General features: G+C 40.7%; 1 protein-coding gene across 17 annotated transcripts in view; it reads left to right on the plus strand.

Annotated features, from left to right (window-relative positions):
- Nucleotides 1-22827, plus strand: part of LOC122540026 (protein TANC2) — a 1063581-nt gene that overhangs the window by 624973 nt on the left and 415781 nt on the right. For all 17 annotated transcript variants that reach the window (XM_043675319.1, XM_043675327.1, XM_043675320.1 and 14 more), the window contains one exon: nt 14381-14529. In XM_043675319.1, coding sequence (XP_043531254.1) covers nt 14381-14529 — 149 coding nt within the window. The remainder of the gene's footprint in view (nt 1-14380; nt 14530-22827) is intronic.

A 22827-nucleotide genomic window follows, 5' to 3' on the forward strand; every position in this document is an offset into this window, starting at 1 on the left:
GAACTCAGCACCGCCTTCCTAACCTGCACTCGAACTCAGCACCGCCTTCCTAACTTGCAATCATCTTCCTGACCTCTCCGCCCCCACCCCACTCCGGCCTGTCACCCTCACCTTGACCTCCCTCCACCTATCGCATTTCCAAAGCCCCTCCCCCAACTCCCTCCTCCCTACCTTTTATCTTAGCCTGCTCATAACACTTTCCTCATTCCTGAAGAAGGGCTTATGCCCGAAATGTCGATTCTCCTGTTCCTTGGATGATGCCTGACCTGCTGCGCTTTTCCAGCAACACATTTTCAGTTCTTAATGCAGTTGATGCTGCCTTCACAAATGTATTAAATTGATGAATTTATGTTTTTGTCTTTGAGACATGGTTAGTTTCTGTCAGTGAGTGTCAAGAAGAAGTGTTTCCTAATTTATTTCATTTGTCTGACCTATTAAAGGTCTTTGATGAGAGTTCTATGAATGTAATAGGTAAAAAAAAAACTCGAGTAAAAGCAAAATCATCAACCAATATGTCAACCAACCAAAGCGAATGATAATTCATAAATAGGTTTTTAAAAATTTTGTTCATGGTATATTGTGATGTCACTGGCTATGTTAGCATTTATTGACCTTCCTAAATCGTGCTGTAAGAAAGGGAGATGGACAGTTTTTGTGAATAATGAACAGAGTTATGGAGCATTTTCTTGAAACACCCGTTTAAAAAGAATTGACCTTGACTTTAAGCAGTTGCCAAATATCAGTGGCCCTAACATGTTAAAGGGTACACGCTTGCTAACACTGTTGTAAAAATCAGCATGTCCTTAGATTCACTGTTAGCAATGCTATTGGGGATGTGCTGTTATGTATTCGTAAATGATAAACACTAAACTCCACATTGGATACATGTTTTAGGTAAAGGGAAACTGAAAATTGCAAACTCTACTCCTGCATATCGATCCACCCAGACTGCTTGAATTATATAGCTTGCTCATTTTAGCAGTTTACACACTCTAACATGTGTTTAAGACCATTCAGGCTTAATCCATTTTTTTTCATTCCCAGTGCAAAATGCGCATTTGCTATGTTTGCAGATTAAAGAAATATAGGTGGGAAAGATATACATGGTGCGGAATACACAGAGTTTGCAGAGGGAAATACACATGTTAAACAAAGGGGCAAAAACTTGCATATGGAATACAATGTAGGGAAATGTGAAGTTATGCATTTTGGTAGGAAGTATAGAGGAGCTGAATATTATTTAACTTGAGAAAGTTTGCAGAAAGCCACAGAACAGAAGAATCTGAGAGTCCTTGTCCATGAATCACAAAGATCTAGTATCCAAGCGCAGCAGTAATCAGGATGACAAATTGAATGGTGGCCTTTATTTCAAAGTGAATGGGAGTATGAAAGTAAGGCAGTTTCACATAAATGATACAAGACATTAGTCAGACCTCAGCTGGAATACTGTGAACAGTTTTGAGCCCCATACCTATGGAAAGACATACTGGCATTGGAGGCAATTCAGAGAAGATTCACCAGACTTAACAAAGTATGGAGAGACTATTATAATGAAAGGTTTGGTAGATTGGGCTTGTAGTCATTGGAATATAGAACAAGCTTGTTGAAATATACAAGATTCTTAGAGGACTAGAGTAGATGTGGAGAGGTTGACTTCTCTATGATAGAGTCTAGGACCAGAATACATAATCTCAGATTTTATTGATTCATTCACAGGAGGAGGACACCACAGACTAGGCGAGCATTTATTGCCCATCCCTGATTGCTCAAGGGTTGCATGTTTAAGATAGAGATAAGCAGGGATTTCTTCTCTGAGGGTAGTGAATCTACAGAATTTTTTTACTACAGAGGGCTGTAAAGATTGGGTCATTAAGTATGTTCAAGAACGATTTTTAATCAGTAAGGTCATTGAAAATGGAATTGAGGATTTCAGTCAACCATGATCTCACTGAATAGCAGAGCAGGCTTGATGGGCTGACTGGCTTACTTCTGCTCCTGATGAAGGGCTTTTGCCTGAAACGTCGATTCTCCTGCTCCTCGAATGCTGCCTGACCTGCTGTGCTTTTCCAGCACCACATTCTTGACTCTAATCTCCAGCATCTACAAGTCCTACTTCTGCACCTGTGTCTTACAATCCAAGTTATTTGAACACCACTGTCTGGAATATTATTGAAGACACACAGTTATCATTCTTCGTGTAACTTTTCAATTATATGAATCTATATTTTACTGCTTTCCTACTTCTGAACCTTCCTGTCTACTTAATCCTATTTATGAATTTAAAATGTACTGGTTTTCTGTGTTTCAATATTTTTAGTACTTTTGTGCTGTCCAATCTTGACATTCTGATTCTAAAGTTTGGAGCTTAAATTATCTTGAGTTGCCAGTGTGGCACATTTCATTAAATTTGGAACCTTTTTTTTACTGCAGTCGTTTTACTCCTTCACCAATGTTTGTCTCTTTTGTGACATGGCAGTTGTAACAATATACAATCTTCCAATTGTGCACATGGGCATTGAATGTTTTAAGAATAGTCTTGGTATACTTGATTTCCATTGCACTAGCTATACCACATAGTGGGAGGTTTTGTTTTTAAAATTCCCTCACATTTGGTTCACAAGGCCCATACCAGTTTCTGTATTTACTTTATCCCAAAGCGTTTGCACTCAGTTGAACATTGTTTCTTTCAAAAATTCGTGCTAGTATTCCTGAAATCATTTGAATATCTCAAATCAAAGACAAGGTTGTTTGTTTACATTTTGAACGTTATTTCACAATTTAAATAAATTGAAACAAATTGTCATTCTCAAATCCTGAACAATGACAAGTAATTTGGAAAAACTGGTTACCTTAATATTTGCAAAGAAAAACTCAGATTCTTAGTCATAAAGATTTCTTAAGTAGGAATTATTTTTCCTTTGTTTGGAAGTCTGTTTCTCTAAGTTTTAAAAAGAACAGAGAGGCTCCTTGGTCCCTGCTGCTTCCCAACTCATTAGTATGAGTATAGTGGATGCAAATTATGTTTCATTTATAGAATGGTGGTGGCATTGACAAGGCTTGCAATTATGATCCATTCCTAATTGCCTTTGAAAGAGTGCTGCTGCCTTTAATGCAACTGAGTGGCTCCCTGGATCAGTTCAGAAGGCAGTTAAGAATAAACCAAATTTCTGTTGTTTTGGAGTCACAGAGACTAGATAGATATGGCTGGCAGATTTCCTTTCCAGAAGTGCATTAGTGAACTTTTAGCGATTTCATCAGTTTTTCTGACAGTTTGGTAGTCATCGTGATATCATCATCATTGATACTCGCTTTTCATTTCAGCTTTATTTAGCTGAATTGAAGTTCCCCAACTGTCCAAATGAGATTGCTAATCCAGAAACAAAGCCACGATGCTACCAACTCACTGAACTTTCCCTCAAATAACCTGCCCAAGATCTGTACACTAATGTGCGGAGTACTTTAGGATGCAAACTTTCAATCTGTTTTCCTCCCCACCACCCCTGTAATTAATAAGTATGTTGTTGTATTATGGCTGTGCACAGTGGCAGTCCTACCTTTTTAACCTGAACTAATTGTTTTGGCAGACTAATGTATGTGATTGATTCATGTTGAGTGCAGTGCTATTGGTGCTCATATGTGGCACATTGTTCAAGGGAGTCACAGCATACAATGTACGATTTGTCTGGGGGAGAAAAGAAAAGCTATTAATTCAATCTACGTGTAAAAAAAATTATTGTTACAACAAATGAGGACAAAGAAGCATCCATGTTTTTCGTAGCAAATGCTGGTAATTGTGAACCAATATTTAAACAGAAAAGCTTTATATTTCAAGTGCTAGATTCCAATTTACTGACATGAATGCTCAAGCATACCATGGCTTAACCTGTGGGATCATACATACGGTTTGTTTACTGCTATAACTGTCACCAGTAAATGCTGGCTTCACCTAAAACACAAAGTAAATGGAGCAATAATTCCATCATCCCTTGATTACCACTTTGCAACTCATGCAATTTCTGTAGGAAATATGCATGCCCACACTTCTGGGTCTTGTTTGGGTTTGGGGATTTTTGACTAATGTGTGATGAATTCACAACAACTAAGGGATGGGCGTTAGTGTAGAATTTAGATAGAATTTTGTGAACTTATCAAATTTTGAAAATTTTTGATGTGCAAGTGTTAACCTATTGGACAGTTTGGTGTTTCCAGTAAAGAAAAGTTAAGCATTGATAGGCTTATTTTCATTTAGCTCTCAAAAGCTGTAGGAAATAAATTGAAAAAAAATTGTAAAATCTTAATGGAGAATTTTTATGGTTTGTTTTTAACTTTATTCTTGGGATTTTTGAGTCACCAGCAAGGCCAGCAATGATAGTTGAAAATACTAGTAAAAGACTGAGCTCGTTTTTCGCAAAACATTTGAGACGTTTTGGCATTATGCTCGTACCTCTGAAATTATTGCATGTGTTTGTTGTTTAGGCATGGTGCAATGCTTTTACGTTCTTACCATTTGCTTTTAAATGCTCACAACTGTGCAATCGTGGTAGCTAGGGGAAAAAAATGCCATCCAAAACAAACAAGTCACATGGACTTATTTTCCTGCTGGAAATACTAGCTAATGAGATTATTCATGATGGGAGTGACAGCCCTTGAGGAGATTTCCCCTCCCTGATGTTCAAGATACTCCCTTTGGTTTGAGCATTTGCTACTGTTTAGAGGCATTTACTTTTCATCTCTGTATTTAAATGTTTCCAGCTCTATTATTGCAAGTTTGTTGAGAATCATTTTTAGCAGGTAAGAACTGTAATGATTGTACAGGAGTGATTATTATCAAACATTTTGGTAGTGTTGGGAAGAACTATTTAATTCTGTAAATACGCGCAATGTTTTTACTTTTCCTGTTAAAATCGACATCAGGTGTGTGAATTCTTACCTCCACTTGCAGACTAGTTGCAACCTTCTGTCAAGGGAGCTGGATATTCTTAAACAATCAATCATCTGTACGATCAAAAGAACTAGCTGACCAACAAATAGAATTGTCTTTTTTTCCCCACTAGGAGACTTGGAATTGGCTGTCTCTCTCGATTCTCTCTCTTGAGATGGAGCACTTCTCTACTGTGGTTTGTTGCTTGATCATTTCTAAATGCTTGGCAGCAGTGTAGTGCTTTAGAATTTAAGGCTATATTTAGTATTGATGGGTTGTTCAGGAATATTGAATTAACACTAGATCTCTGCATGGGCTGAGAGTTTTTGTATGACCGAGTTAGTCTCAAATACGCACCAATGATTTTTTTTGTTGGAGAGTAGCTAGCTACTCCTGGTTAATTTTGTGATGTTTTATAGCTGGAAATGAACCAAAGTCCTTTACAACTGTAACATGACCTGCCAACTCTTGCACTCAATACCCTATCTGATGAAGGAAAGTATACCGTATGCCGCCTTGATCGTTCTACCATTGCCATCATCAGGGTACAATGGACCTGAATACCCAGGTCTCTCTGTATGTCAGTTTTCCTCAAGGCTTTTCCATTTAGTGTATAGTTCACTCTAGAATTGGATCTTTCAAAATGTATCACCTTGCATTTACCTGAATTGAACTCCTTCTGCCATTTCTCTGCCCAATCCTCCAATCTATCTATATTCTGCTGCATTCTCTCACAGTCCCCTTCACTATCTGCTACTCCACTAATCTTAGTGTCATTAGCAAATTTGCTAATCAGACCATCTATACCTGCCTCCTGATTATTTATGTATATTAGATTCCCTACAGTGTGGAGCCAGGCCGTTCGGCCCAACAAGTCCACACCGACCCTCCGAAAGTAACCCACCCAGACCCATTTCCCTCTGACGAATGCACCTAACACTATGGACAATTTAGCATGGCCAATTCACCTAACCTGCACATCTTTGGACTGTGGGAGGAAACCGGAGCACCCGCAGGAAACCCACACAGACACGGGGAGAATGTGCAAACTCCATGCACACAGTTGTCAGAGGCTGGAATCGAAGCTGGTGCTGTGAGGCAGCAGTGCTAACCACTGAGCCACCGTGCCGCCCCAACAGACAACAGTGGCCCCAGCGTGAATCTCTGTGGAACACCACTGGCCACAGTTCACAGTTTGAGAAACTCCCTTCCACTACTACTGTCTCCTGCTGCCCAGCCAGTTCTCTATCCATCTAGCTAGTACACCCTGACCCCCATGTGGCTTCACTTTTTCTATCAGCCTACCATGGGGAACCTTATCAAATGCTTTACTGAAGTCCATGTGACATCTACAACTCTTCTCTCAATCAACTTTGTCACTTCCTCAAATAATTCTATGAAGTTGGTAAGACAAGACTCCCTACACAAAATCATATTGCCTATCACTAATTAGCCCATTTTCTTCAAAATGTAAATAGATCTTATCCCTCAGTATCTTCACTGGCAGCTTCCCTACTAGTGACGTCATGCTCATGGTCTGTAATCACCTGGATTATACTTGGACCCTTCTTAAGCAAGGGGACAATATTAGCAATTCCCCAGTCCTGTTAAGGCCCCAGCTATTTCCTCTGTTGTTACCCTCAGTAACCTGGGATAGATCCCATTTGGACCTGGGCACTCATCCACCTGAATACCTTTTAGAATACCCAACACTTTCTCCTAGAGTAATCAAACATTTATCCCTAATTTCAACGTCTGTCATGTCCTTCTCGCTCAATTCCGATGCAAATTACTCATTAAGAATCTCACCCATTTTCTCTGACTCCACGCATGGTCCTACTTCCTGCTATTCTTCCAAAGCTTTGCCTGTTTTCAGTTCCTAGACCTTATGTATCTGTTTTTTCCTTTTTTTTTAGTCTCCCAATTTCACCTGGTTCCCTAATCTTGCCGTTTCTATCCTTCATTTTCACAGGTACATGTCTGTCCTGCATTCTGATCAACCTCTCTTTAACGTCTCCCACATATCAAATGTGGATTTACCTTCAAACAGCTACTTCCAATCTACATTCCCCAGCTCCTGCCGAATTTTGCTGTAGTTGGCCTTCCCCCAATTTAGCACTCTTCCTTTAGGACCACTCTCGTCTTTGTCCAAGAGTATTCTAAAACTTACAAAATTGTGATCATGATTCACCAAGTAATCCCTGGCGGAAACTTCAACCACCTGGCCAGGTTCATTCCCCAACACCAGGCCCAGTACTGTCCTTTCCTGAGTTGGACCATTTACATAATGTTCTATAAAACCCTTCTGGATGTCCCTTACAAATCCTGTTCCATCTAAACACTTAAGTGAATTCCAGTCAATGTTGGCAAAATTAAAATCTCCCACAGCCCTGTTGCTCCTACATCTTTCCATAATCTGCCTATATATTTGTATCTCTATCTCTATAGTACAATCCCAATAAGGTGACTATCCCTTTCTTTTGTTTCTCAGTTCCACCCAAATAACACCCCTGTATGTATTCCCAGGAATATCCTCCCTAAGTACAGCCATAATGTTAATAATCAAAAATATCACTCTCCCTCCTTTCTTGCCCCCCTTTCTATCCTTGCTGTCGCATTTGTATCCTGGAACATTAATCTGCCAGCCCTGTCCATCTGCAGTTGCTATGATATCCCAGTCCCATGTTTCTAACCATGCCCCGAGTTCATCTGCTTTCCCTTAGGCCTTCTACATTGAAATAAATGCTATTTAACTTGTCAGTCCTACTTTATTCCTCGTTTACCTCGTTTACCTCCTACTTTTTACCTCGTTTTTACCTACTTTATTCCTACCTATTCTGACAGTGTGACTTGCTCCTTTTCCCAAATGTACCAGTCTCAGATGAATCTCTTTCCTCACTCTGTGGGTCCCAACCCCCTCCACCTTACTAGGTTTAAATCTTCCCAAGCAGCTCTTACAAATCTCCCTGCCAGTATATTAATCTCCTTCCAATTCAGATGCAATCATGTAGGTCACTTATATCCCAGAAGAGATCCAGTGATCTAAAAATGTGAACCCTTTTCCCCCAGCTCCTCAGTCACACATTCATCTGCTCTATCCTCCTTTTTCTATCCTCACTAGCTTGTGGTACCAGAAGTAATCTAGATATTACTATCCTTGAGAACCTTCTTTTTAAATTCCTATATTCTCCTTTCAGAATCTCATCCCTTTTCCTTCCTGTGATATTAGTTCCAATGTGTACAGCGATCTCCTGCTGATCTCATTCCCCTTTGTGGATATTCTGCAGTCTTCGAGATATCCTTGATCCTGGCACAAGGGAGGCAAATACATCTTCCCGATTTCTCGCTGTCGGCCACAGAAACCCCTGTCTGTGCCCCTATCACAATTGATCGCTTAGAACCTGATGTACCCCTCATTACATTTGAGCCAGTCTCGGTATGAGAAACTTGGCTGTTCATGCTGTATTCCCCTGAGATTCCGTTGCCCCCTATATTTTCCAAAACAGCATACTTGTTTGAGATAGGGATAGCTACAGGAGATTCTTGCATTACCTCCCTCCCTCTCCTACCTTTCCTGGAAGAAATCCATCAACTAACTGTATTTGTGGTTTTTCTCCATTTGTATAACTGCCATTCATCACAATCCCTAACTTCTGTAAATTCCTCATTGTCTCTCACTGCTGCTCCAATCGATCCATGCGATCTGATTGGAGTCACAATCAAACACACTTAGCAGACATCTGACAGGAAGGGCACATCACTCTACTAAAAGGTCATCTTTGCTCCCTAGCAATCCATAAACCCAGCAAATAGCACAGTCTTGCTGCTCTAAAAAACACTACTTCAAACTAACTTAGTACCTATGTTTTCAAATTTTAATCAAGAGACAAATCTCAGTAAACATAACCAAAAAGAATGCACTTTGCTCACTATTGTAGATTTACAAAAAAAAGCAAGATTACTCCTAAAGACCATGCACTTATCTGCTCCCAAGCTGTGAGCTCCCCCACACAGGTGCCTCCAAGGTCAGCTGTGATTTTCACTGTTTGTTAAATTTTTCTTTGATGCACTCCAATGTCGAAGATAATTGAACTTAAACAGCAAGTGTCAGACAGCAGTGTTGGTTTCTTCCTTTCTCTCTCTCACTGACCATGTGGTCTTTGCCTTTGTCTCTCTTCCTCCTGTTTAAAGTGCCATTGTTTTGATCTTTTTTCCAAAGTTCCAAAAGAATGCATCAGCTTATAAAACAAATTACGGTTCCTGGAATTTAAGGAAATTTAGCTTCAACACCTAACATACCTCAGCAAAGGAGCAGCTGTTACAGCCACCATTCCTTTCCATCCTCCATCTATTTAACTTTGATGTGATTTGTTGAGAGTCACTTACTGTCCGTTATCTCATGATTTATCAGGTAGACAAAAATGTTAGTAATTGGAAACATTGTCAGTTGCCTGGACTTTATAAGAATCAGAATTTAGAGTCATAAAATCATAGAGATGTACAGCTCAGAAACACATTCTTCAGTCCAACTCATCCATGCTGACTAGATATCCTAAGCTAATATAGTCCCATTTGCCAGCACTTGGCCCATATCCCTCTAAACCCTTCCTGTTCATATACCTATCCAGCTGCCTTTTAAATGTTGCAATTGTAACTGCCTCAACCACTTCACCTGATAGTTCATTCCATACATGCACCACCCTCTGCGTGAAAAAGTTGCCCTTTAGATTCCTTTTAAATTTTTCTCCTTTCACCCTAAATCTATGCCCTCTAGTTCTGGACTCCCCCACACAGGGGAAAAGACCTGTCTATTTACTCTATCCATAGCCCTCATGATTTTATAAACTTCTATAATGGCACCTCTCAGCCTCCGACGCTCCAAGTAAAACAGCTCCAGCCTTTCCCTTTAACTCAAATCCTCCAACCCTGGTAAAGGGAAGTAAGTCGAAAAATAGATTCATATATGTTCCTGCACATTACACAGTACAAAATATTTTCTGAACCCTTTCAAGTTTCACAACATCTTTCCGATCGGAAGGAGACCAGAATTGCACGCAATATTCCAACAGTGGCCTCACCAATGTCCCGTACAGCCATAACATGACCTCCCTGCCCGAGGAGCTTTCATGATGTCTTCTTTGAATGATTACAGGAGGTAGTATAAATATTCCTGTGAAATAGGTTTTCTGTTGTATTAAAAGTACAGAGTGGAATTATATTCTGTAATTTATAATGTATGAATTACCTACAAAAATAAGATAATATGCCTCAAGGCTGGGACTACATGGAATCTAAGCAATTGCCAATCCTGTCAAGGCTCTCCTCAAATTTTGGCAAATTCTTTTTTTCCCTAAAAGCTTAAAACCATTCTGCAGAGTTTTAAATGTCATGAGAAAGGCACATTTTGTACTGTGTAATGTGCAGGAACATATATGAATCTATTTTTCGACTTACTTCCCTTTACCTTGTTACGAACACTGTTCCAATACAAGATTGCAATTTTAGTGCCTCTATGTCTGAGCCAGGAGGTCTGCATTCAAGTCCCACCTGCTCCATAGGTGTGTGATAACATGTCTGTACAGGTTGACTTAAACATCTGTTCACTTTTTCAATACCTGAACATGCTAGCAAATGATCAATGGAAATGTGTTGAATTGCATAGTTGCTACTAACATGGTGATTTATTACACCCTGTCCGTTCGTTTCCAAGTATTGCTGTTTCCTGCCACATTGTATATGTTTTTGAAGTGCAGTCACTGTTAGGAACAGGACACCAATTAACCTCTTGAGTCTGTGCCACCATTCAGTGTTTAATCACGACTGACCCAGCTCTGTTCACTTACCTTTGTTGCTTACTCATTATGGACACTTGTATTGCAATGAATTGCAGCAGCCAAACTACAGGGCAACTTTGATTATCCAAAATGACACGAGCGGGAAGTATTTTGTTCAGATAATGGAATGTTTGGATAATACAGTTTACCCAAGCATCAGGAACTTGAGATGTTGTTCAAATAATCCGAAATGCAGATAATCGACATTCGGCTAATCGAGGTTGCCCTGTATACACAATTAAGATGCCACAGACAATTTTATGATAATTGCTAGAATTCTTTTTTTCAAATGCTTTCATGGGACTTGAACAATGTACCATTCTGTGCCGTTTTAGAGGATGATTAAGAGTCAGCTACATTGCTGTGGGTCTGAAGTCACATCTAGATAGATATCCTTCCCTAAAGGACACTAGCCAACCAACTGAAGTGTTTACCAACATTAATGATTGTTGGCATGGCCATCATCAGGAAGACTAGCTTTCAATTTCATATTTCAATACCAAGTAATGACCATCTCCAATTGAGGATCTAAAATCTGGATTTAGGCTGTTGTCAGGAGCAACCATTTAATGCATGCTTTTACTAACTACAAAATGGGTTCTCAATGCAAAGTAAAATAACAAAATGGCTTCAGGCTGCAAATTAACACTGTTTAAAATGGCTTCTCACTCTACTAAGGGCTGCATTACTGCCTTGCTGAGCTAACTGAATCAAAGATAAAGCAGAACAATGGACCCTTTACAGTATGGAATTAACTAAGCTAGATAGGACATTACTAACCATCCCAGCTAACCTTGAAATGCAGGAGCATAGAGATAATGTGTAGAAAAACAACTTTGTTTCCCAGGAAATATCATTGAGTTAACCTGCTGTCCATTATATCATTTTATTACACTTTATTGGATTTACTCTGCAATTAAGATTGCATTATTTCTTAAGAAACATATAAAAATTGCATTTGTTCCAAGTGAATTGCGCAGTTTCTCCAAGGAACACAGAAGCTTTTAACCTCTGTGCTGCTGGACAAACCTATGCCTGGTGTCGTAATAAATTGTGAAATCTTGCTGAAGCAGACTGTACTCCTGTTGTTTCTTTGACCAATTGTGGAACCGAGAGAGCCCTCCCAGAGGGTTGAAATCTTCACAATAAGAGACAGTTGAACCATTCTCCCCCTCCCTGTTGACGTTCAGTTGTGTTACCATTACTAAATCCCCCACAATCGATAGTCTTGGAGTTGCCATGAACCTGAAAGTCAACTGCACACCACCTGCAAACTGGCTCCAAGCCATTCACCATTCTAAACTGGAAATATATCACTGTTCCTTCACTTGTTGGGTCAAATTCTGGAATTGCCTTCTTCACAGCACTGAGAGTTTACCATGGGCACATCAAGAAGGCAGCTCACCACCACCTTCTGAAGGGCAACTAGGGATGAGCAATAATGCTAGCAAGTCAAGGATACCTGCGTCTCACAAGTGCTTTAAAAAAGCCTTACATTATACATTAATTAAATAATACGTTTTGCATATTAACTGGTGATGCCTTCAGTAAATTTATGGAAGCGATCACTGCAAGCAATTTATTTAGTTTACAGTACTTGAAGTCCAAGAACAGCTGTATTACAAGACTTGTTATCAGTTTATTACCAATTTTAATTGTATCTTCGGTTGTTAAATCTTTTGAGTAGCTGAAATTAAAAAGAGAAAAAAACTTAGAAACTCATATCTGTGTGTGTTTCATACACAATTTGTATGCTTTTGACTGAAGCATTTATGAAACTTTGATTGTTAAGACCAAGTCTATAGGGGTGAACTGTTTGTGATATGGGTTGGTTATTAAGTTTGCAGAAGACACAAAGATCGATGGAGTTGTACATAGTATAGTAGGTTGTCAAAGGATACAACAGGATATAGATCAATTGCAGATATGGACAGAGACATGGCAGATGGAGTATAATCCAGTTAGAGAGTTGCTGCACTTCGGGAGATCAAAAGTTAAGGAGTAGTAGTTTGTGATAGTGCGGATCCCTGCGCAACACTACTTGTCATGGACCTCCAGCTAGAAAAATACTCTTCCACCACCTCCTCTGCTTTCTATGGGCAAGCCAATTCTGAATCCATGCGGCCGAGTCACCCTGAATCCCATTCATCTTAACCTTTTGAATCAGCCTATCATGAGGGACATTGTCGCAAGCCTTGTTAAAATAAATGTAGACAACATCCACTCCTTTGCCCTCATTGATCACCTTTGTCACCTCTTCAAAAAATTCAGTCACCTTGGTAAGCCGTGACCTGCCCAGCACAAAGCCATGCTGACTGATCCTAATTGGACCATGCTTTTCCAAATCCCTAAAAATTCTCTCCTATTTTTTTCCCAACCACCAATGTGAGGCTCATCAGTCTATAGTTTCTTGAACAGAGGAACAACGTTAGCAAATCACCACTCCTTCAGAACCCCTCCAGTGGCTCGCGAGGATACAAATATCTTGGTCAAGGCTCCAGCAAACTCTTCTCTTTCTCAATAACCTGGATAGATACCAATGGGCCATAGGGACTTAGGCACTTCAGTGCTGTTCAAGAGACCCAACACCACATCTTTCTTGATCCCAACATGCCCCAACATATTAGTGCGCTCCACACAATCTTACTATCCTCCATATCCTTCTCCTGGGTGAACACCGACTCAAAGTACTCTTTGAGTCGGTGTTACTGCTGATGTTCTTCTGAAGGCTGTGTTTTTAAACTAAAATCATTCCTTTAGTTTAGTGTAGATTCTATGGCATTTGATATTTTATTTTATCTTTTAATTTGTGCTTCCAATGTATTTCAACTTGTTACAGATATGGTATTGGCTTGATTAATTGTAGAGTCAGAGAGAGCTAATCGCATATTTTCCCAGGAATCCTTCTTGATATTTCTGTTTTCTGTATAAGCCTGAAACTAATGACCATGGCTTCTCTCAGGTGAGCTTGGGAAAGGGCAATTTTGATGTGTGAATACTAACACTTGGCTCAAAACAGAGACAATCCATTTTCAATGCAGAGTTTTCATGGTCCACTGTCAGGATTCCACAATTATCGTAGATTGGGGTGTGCATTCCTCTTGTATGATTAATGAGTATTTGAGAATCTTTGTTTCAGCAATACCTGTAGTTGAGAATCCTTATCTCCAAGGCCATTGGTAATTCTTACTGTTAGCTATGCATCCCAGATGATGAATTTTAATGTCCAGCTATTTAGATTTGCTTCGCCTTTTCAGATGTGGTAGTCCGTTTCAGCCATGTTATTTAAAAACTCCTTTAAAGGTAAGGTTGTTGAGTTCTACAGACCATAGGATTGCTCTGTCATTAGAGAGACAGAACTGGTGGTGGTTTAACATCAGGATCCCCACAGCTTAAATGAGGGGAGAGGTTGAAAGGAGAGTCCTTCATGGTTACCTCAGCTGGTTCAGGAATTGAGCCAACACTGGTGTCAATCTGCAACACAAACCAGCCGTCCAGCCAACTGAGCTAACCGAATCAAGTCTGGTACAAGTGTGTTGATATATTGTGGAAAGTATCACCCAACTGTTTTTCTTATGTCTAAGATTGTTTCTTTAATTAATTTATTTTCTACCTTTCTGCACAGGTGACTCAGAACAGGAACTGGGACCTCCACCATCTGTGGATGAGGCTGCAAATACACTCATGACACGACTAGGCTTTCTACTAGGAGATAAAGCTTCAGAGGTACAGCAAAGCGCAGAATACAGCATGGAAGAACAGGATGAAAATCAGGTATGAATCAGTTCAGGAACAGTATTTGGAAATGATTTTCAAATGTTTGTGATATTGTGCATTGTATACCTGACATGAATTAGCATTGTTAAAGATACTATATCACATTTAGTACATTAATCAATTAATCAACTGTGATTATGCTGTTACGATACATTCCAGATTATAAAAAATATGCAACATTATTTGATCCTTCCCATACTGAAGACCCGTTGCTTCCGATTGGCACCAGAATAAAGCCATTCAACAGTAGTCAATAAATAAAATGCCGGCTTATCTTTCTGTGCTTTTGTAATTCCTGGCTCCCTTGATGCAACACAGGGGAGGTGAAACCACACCACTCCACATGAGGCCAAAGAACATGGGAACACCCATTAAGGTCAGCAGCAAATACAATAGGGATTTAGATTGTAAGAGAAGTATAATGAAAAGTTTGTGGCATTTTCAGGGATTACATTTTTATTGTGTTTTTAAATGTTTAATGTATTTTTTATTGATTAATTGTGTAAGGATTTTTAAAACTTCCATGGGTTTGGTGTGAAGGGAATATCAGGTATCAATGAGGAGGAGAAGGGGTTGGAGGACTTGTGAGCCAGGCACACTAATTTAGTAGTTACCCAGTAGACTGCCAGATTGGTTTTTTGGCAGTTTATTTTTTTCCTTTCTTTTTCTGGATTGGCCATTGTCATGCTTCACCATCATCTCTAAGGTTTACAATCCAATGATCACTGTCTCCTAACTATTCCCCAATGATACTTGATACACTTAGCTTGACTCATTTGTAAGAACCAGTTACAGCCATGCACCCTTTCTTATTGGACTGGGCATATACGGCTGCAGAAAATTCTTCTGAAGATAGGCTAAGAATGCTTACCTCTCACCGCTGTTTACACTACCTCTCTATATTTGGGTAATTAAAGACCCTCTCCCAGTTATAACCACTCTGTAGTAGTAGCAATTGTCTGATTTCCCTGCCATTTTGTACATATGTATCTTTTCCATTAATTGATGGTCTCTAGGCCATGCCAAACAATGTTATTACAACATTTTTGTTTCTTATCTCCAACCAAATTGCTTCTGTGCTTGAACCATCTGGGACATTCACTTTCTCCAGCACAGCATTAATGTCCTTAATCAGTACTAGCACCCCGACCTGCTTTCCTTCCTCTTCCATCTGTTCTGAACAACTTGTACCCAGGAATAGTTAAAACCCAGTCTTGCCCTTCTTTCAGCCAAGTCTTCGTTATTGCCATAACACAAGTGTATTAGCATCCATTATTTTTCGACTTTGTTAATATACTTTGTTAAAAATGAAAATACCCAGTTATAGTCTCAACAGGTTTATGTATTGAAAAAGAGGAGACAGCCTGTCATAGGGCACCTCGCACCTTCAATGCATTATCTGAGCTGATATGGCATCTATTGTTAAAGTTCACTTTTGAGAATGTAACTTTTAAAAAAGTTCTAGGATTTACATATGAAAGAACTGAAACCAATATGGTCATTCTAAAAGATGAGAGACATACAAACAATCCACGTCTATTTCAATATATAATTTCAGTTCCATCACACTGTAAACATTTGCTGTAAATTCTGTCTTATGATCTTAGACTCCACAACCACCTGATGAAGGAGCAGCGCTCCGAAAGCTAGTGCTTCTAAATAAACTTTGTACACCCCCATTCAACACCAGCACCTCCAAATATTTTCTACTTTGTTTTAACTAGCTCCAGCTGGTAAATAAAAACCTATCCCAACTATTCCACAACTCAAGGGAACTGTTTTATTTAGTACAATCCACATGTCTGAATGAACCAGGATCAGAATTGCCAGCGATAAATGCAGAGTTCAGTCCTAAAGGAAAAAGATAGGAGCGGAATGGCAGTCTGACACTGATTATCATTCATTAAAATCATGGAATTTCTACAATATGGAAACAGGCAATTTGGCCTCCACAACCCAAAGGTTATCAGGTTAGGTGAATTAGCTGTACTAAATTGCCCATGGTATCCAGGGATGTGTAGGTTAGGTGCATTAGGAGGATAATAAGGTAGGGGAATGGGTCTGGTTGGGTTACTCTTCAGAGAGTCAGTGTGGACTTGTTGGGCCGAAGGGCCTGTTTCCACACTGTAGGGATCTATAAGATCCCACCCAGACCCACTCCCCTACCCTTTCCCCATAACCCTGAATTTACCATGGCTAATCTACCTGTCCTGCGCATACCTGGGCAATTTATCATGGCAAGTCCACCTAACTTGCACATCTTAGACTGTCTTGGGAGGAAACCGGAGCATCAGGACTAAACCATGCAGACACTGAGAATGTGCAAACTCCACCCAGACAGTTGCCTGAGGCCAGAATCGAACCCAGCTGCTTGGCTAACCACTGAGCCACCGTGGTGCCCCATCGTCGTTGGAAGGTCAGTGTGGACTCAGTGGGTGAAATTGCTTCCACACTGTCCAAGGCTGGAATTGAACCTGGGTCTCTGGTACTCAGAGGCCGCAGTGCTAACCGGGGTACTTGTTATTTAAAAAACTGATTCTTTAGAGCTTTGGGGCTGTGTCAAACATATACTGCATACTGTTATAAATCCCCTATATGTTATCTTTGTGCAATTGATCTAACTTTCACTGGTGCAGTACGATAAACTACACTGATTCTGTTCCTAGAATCTTACTGGCAGAACTCAACTTATTTTAAAAAATTCAAATACAGACATGCCTGAACCTCAAGACTCTGATCAATACCAGCTGTTGCAAATGAGCTGGAATAAAAAAAAACTGCAAAAAAGGTACATTTTATGCATCTCTGTAACATTTGGATGGGAGCATTGTTCTACTGGTTACATAATCACTAATTTGCTTTGTCTGCTCATTCTTTAAAAAAAACAAACACGAGCAATTAAAACTTACTTCGCATTCAATTGTAATTTTTTTTTGGTCTTATAGAACCAATGTATCCACAATTTCTAGGGCCACAATCTTAAGTACTCTGAGGTGCAGAGCATTTGGCCCGGGGAATTTATTGGATTTTAATCCCATCAATTTCCCCAGTATCATTTCCTGACTAATAAGAATTTCCTTCAGTTCCTTCCTCATGTTTGACCCTCTTTCCCCTAACATTTCCGGAAGGTTATTTGTGTCCTCCTTAGATAAGACAGATTCAAAGTATTTGTTTAACTGCTCTGCCATCTCTTTAGAACATAGAACAGTACAGCACAGAACAGGCCCTTCAGCCCACGATGTTGTGCCGACCACTGATTCTCATGTATGCACCGTTAAATTTCTGTGACCATATGCATGTCCAGGAGTCTCTTAAATGACCCCAATGACCCTAACTCCATAACTGCTGCTGGCAACGCATTCCATGCTCTCACAACTCTCTGTGTAAAGAACCCGTCTCTGACATCCCCTCTATACTTTCCTCCAACCAGCTTAAAACTATGACTCCTCATGTTAGTCATTTCTGCCCTGGGAAATAGTCTCTGGCTATCGACTCTATCTATGCCTCTCATTACCTTGTATACCTAAAATTAGGTTCCCTCTTCTACTCCTTTTCTCCAAGGAAAAAAGTCCAAGCTCAGTCAACCTCTCTTCATAAGATAAGCCCTCCAGTCCAGGCAGCATCTTGGTAAACCTCCTCTGAACCCTCTCCAAAGCATCCACATCTTTCCTATAATAGGGCGACCAGAACTGGATGCAGTATTCCAAGTGCGGTCTAACCAAAGCTTTATAGAGCTGCCATAAATTCTCACGACTCTTAAACTCAATACCCCTGTTAATGAAAGCCAAAACACCATATGCTTTCTTAACAACCCTGTCCACTTGGGTGGCCATTTTAAGGGATCTATGTACCTGCACCTCAAGATCCCTCTGTTCCTCCACACTGCCAAGAATCCTATCCTTAATCCTGTACTCAGCTTTCAAATTCGACCTTCCAAAATGCATCGCCTCGCATTTATCCAGGTTGAACTCCATCTGCCACCTCTCAGCCCATCTGTGCATCCTGTCAATGTCCCGCTGCAGCCTACAACAGCCCTCTATACTGTCAACGACACCTCCAACCTTTGTGTCGTCTGCAAACTTGCTGACCCATCCTTCAATCCCCTCATCCAAATCATTAATAAAAATTACAAACAATAGAGGCCCAAGGACAGAGCCCTGTGAAACACCACTCACCACAGACTTCCAGGTAGAATATTTTCCTTCTACTACCACTTGCTGTCTTCTGTTGGCCAGCCAATTCTGTATCCAGACAGCTATGTGTCCCTGAATCCCATTCCTCCTGACCTTCTGAGTGAGCCTACCATGGGGAACCTTATCAAATGCCTTGCTGAAGTCCATATACACCACATCCACAGCTCAACCCTCATCAACTTTTCTAGTCACATCCTCAAAGAACTCGATAAGGTTTGTGAGGCATGACCTGCCCCTCACAAAGCCGTGTTGACTGACTGACTTGTCTATTATGAATTCACCTGATTTTAACTGCAAGTGACTAGTCTTTTTCTCATCACATATCGATAGAAGCTTTTGCAGTCAGTTTTTTTTGTTTTCCGCAAGCCTGTTTTCATAATATATTTCCCTTCTAAATTAAACCCCTTTGTCCTCCTCTGCTGAATTTTAAATTTCTCTCAGTCCTTGGTTTTGCTGCTTTTTCTGGCCAATTTATATATCTCCTCTTTGGTTTTTACATTATCCCTGATTTCCCTTGTTAGCCATGGTTGAGCACCTTCCCTGTTTTACTCTTATGCCAGATAGGGATGTACAGTTGTTGAAGTTCATCCATGTGTGCTTTAAGTGTCTGACATTGCCTGACCACCATCAACTCCTTCAGTATCCTTGGCTACCTTATCCTAGGAGAACATAGAACATTACAGCGCAGTATAGGCCATTCGGCCTTCGATGTTGCACTGACTTGTGGAACCAATTTGAAGTCTATCTATCCTCCACTATTCCATTTTCATTCAAATGTCTATCCAATATCCATTTAAATGCTTTTAAAATTGGTGACTCTACTACTGTTGCAGGCAGTGCGTTCCACACCCCGCTACTCTGAGTAAAGAAACTACCTCTGACATCTGTCCATATCTATCACCCCTCAATTTAAAGCTATGTCTCCTCGTGCTAGCCATCACCATCCGAGGAGAAAGGCGCTCACTGTCCGCTCTTTCTAACCCTCTGATTATCTTATATATGTCTTGATTAAGTCACCTCTAAACTTTCTTCTCTCTAATGAAAACAGCCTCAAGTCCCTCAGCCTTTCCTCATAATACTTCTCCTTCATTCCAGGCAACATCCTAGTAAATCTCCTTTACACCCTTTTCAATGCTTTCACATCCTTCCTGTAATACGGTGATCTAGAACTGAAAGCAATACTCCAAGTGCGGCCGCACCAGAGTTTTGTACAGCTGCAGCGTGACCTCATTGCTCTGAAACTCAATCCCTCTACCAATAAATTGTATGCCTTCTTAACAACTCAATTAACCTGGGTGGCAACTTTCAGGTATTAGTGTGCATGAACACAGAACTCTGTCCATCCAGCAAGAATCTTACTATTAGCCCAGTACTCTTTATTCATGTTGTTCCTTCGAAAGTTAATCACCTCACTCTTTTCCACATTAAACTCCATTTGTCATGTCTCAGCTCAGCTCTGCAGCTTAGCTATGTCCCTCTGTAACCTACAACAATGATAAACATATAAAAATGACAAACAGCAGTCAACCCAAAACAGATCCTTGCAGTATACCACTAGTAACTGAACTGCAGGATGAACAATTCCCATCAGCCACCACCCTCGGTCTTCTTTCAGCTAGCCAACTTTTGATCCAAACTGCTAAATCGCCCTCAATCCCATGCCTACATATTTTGTGCGATAGCCTACCGTGAGGCACCTTATCAAACGCCTATCTGAAATCCATATACACCACATTCATGGCTTTACCGTCATCCAGCTGTTGGTCACCATCTCAAAGGACTCAATAAAGGTTTGTGAGGGACGACCTACCCTTCACAAAACGGTGTTGACCAACCCTAATCAACTTATTCCTCTCCAGATGATTATAAATCCTATTCCTTATAAATCCTTTTCCAACACTTTACCCACAACCGAAGTAAGACTCACTGGTCTATAATTATTAGGGTTGTGTCTACTCCCCTTCTTGAACATTTGCTATCCTCCAGTCTTCGGGCACTATTCCTGTAGACAATGACAACATAAAGATCAAAGCCAAAGGCTTTGCACTCTCCTTCCTGGCTTTCCAGAGAATCCGAGGGTAAATCCCACCGGCCCAGCAGACTTATTATTTTCACACTTCCCAGAATTGCTAACGCCATCCCCTTGTGGACATCAATCCCAACTAGTCTCGTAGCCTGTATCTCAGTATTCTCCTTGACAACGTTGTCTTTTTCCAGTGTGAATACTGATGAAAAATATTCATTTAGCGCTTCCCCATCTCCTCCAACTCCACGCACAACTTCCCACTGCTATCCTTAATTGGCCCTAATCTTCCTCTAGTCATTCTTATTCCTGATATATCTTTAGAAAGCTTTAGGGTTTGTCTTGATCCTATCTGCCACTGACTTCTCATCCCCGCCCCCCCCCCCCGGCTCTTTAGGTCTTTCCTGGCTAACTTGTAACTGGCAAGTGCCTTAATGGAATCTTCACGTCTCATCCTAACATAAGCCTTCCTCTTTCCTTGTTACTAGAGATTCAACTTCTTTAGTAAATCACGACTCCCTCACTCGATCACTTCCTCCCTGCCTGACAGGTACATTCTTATCAATGACACGCAGTAGCTGTTCCTTGAATAAGCTCCATGTTTCAATTGTGCCCATCCCCGCAGTTTCCTTCCCTATCCTATGCATCCTAAATCTTGCCTAGTTGCATCATAATTGCCTTTCTTCCAGCAATAACATTTGCCCTGCAATATATACCTATACCTTTCCATAGCTTAAGTAAACCGAGTTGTGGTCACTTTCACCAAAGTGCTCACCTACCTTCAAATCTACGTTCATTACCCAGTACAAATCCAATGTGGCTTCACCCCTTGTTGGCTTGTCTACATAATGTGTCAGGAAACCATCCTGCTCACATTGGACAAAAACTGACATGTAAAGTACTCAAACTATAACTTTCCAAATATTGATTGGAAATACAAAAGTCCCCCACAACAGCTATCCTGTTACTCTTGCCCCCATCCAGAATTATCTTTGCTATCCTTTCCTCTACATTTCTGGAACTATTTGGAGGCCTATGGAAAACTCCCAGAGTGACTTCTTTCCTATTTCTAACTTCAGACCATACTACCTCAGTAAACGAGCCCTCAAATGTCATTTCTGCCACCGTAATGCTGTCCATGACTAACACTGCCATACTTCCCCCTCTTTTACAATCTTCTGTGTTCTTACTGAAACTTCTAAATCCCGGAACCTGTAACAACCGTTCCTGTCCGTGCTTCTACCCTGTCTCTGAAATGGCTACAAGATCGAAGTCCCAGGTACCAACCCATGCTGTAAGTTCGCCCACCTTATTCCGGATGCTCCTGGCGCTTAAGTAGCCATGCTTCAAAACCACCTTCCTGATTGTTGGTGAACTCTTGTGACCTTGAAACCTCATTTCTGATCTCACTACTCTCAACCTCCCAGACACTGGATGTAAAATGTATGTGCCCTTCCCTTTGCTGAATTGGTTTATACCATCCTGAAGAGGAGTGTTACCAAATTTCACCCCCCCCCCCCAAAGTATGGGTACCATTCTGGTTTAGGTGTAGAGGTAGAGGCCCCATCTACCCCAAAATGAGCCTCAATTCAAAGTTTGTGAGAAGATTTGTAGCTCGGGTGCTCGTTGCTGTGGTTCTGTTCGCCGAGCTGGAAGTTTTTGTTGCAAACGTTTCGTCCCCAGTCTAGGTGACATCCTCAGTGCTTGGGAGCATCCTGCGAAGCGCTTCTGTGGTGTTTCCTCCGGCATTTATAGTGGCCTGTCCTTGCTGCTTCCGGTTGTCAGTTTCAGCTGTCCGCTGTAGTGGCCGGTATATTGGGTCCAGGTCTATGTGTTTGTTGATGGAGTTTGTGGATGAGTGCCAAGCTTCTAGGAATTCCCTGGCTGTTCTTTGTTTCGCTTGCCCTATAATGGTAGTGTTGTCCCAGTCAAATTCATGTTGCTTGTCGTCTGCGTGTGTGGCTACTAAGGATAGCTGGTCGTGGCGTTTCGTGGCTAGTTGATGTTCATGGATGCGGATCGTTAGCTGTCTTCCTGTTTGCTCCCAGCATGAGTAAAACTAATGTAGTGTACAAAATC

This window comes from Chiloscyllium plagiosum, chromosome 33, assembly GCF_004010195.1.
Source record: "Chiloscyllium plagiosum isolate BGI_BamShark_2017 chromosome 33, ASM401019v2, whole genome shotgun sequence".
Taxonomy (NCBI): domain Eukaryota; kingdom Metazoa; phylum Chordata; class Chondrichthyes; order Orectolobiformes; family Hemiscylliidae; genus Chiloscyllium; species Chiloscyllium plagiosum.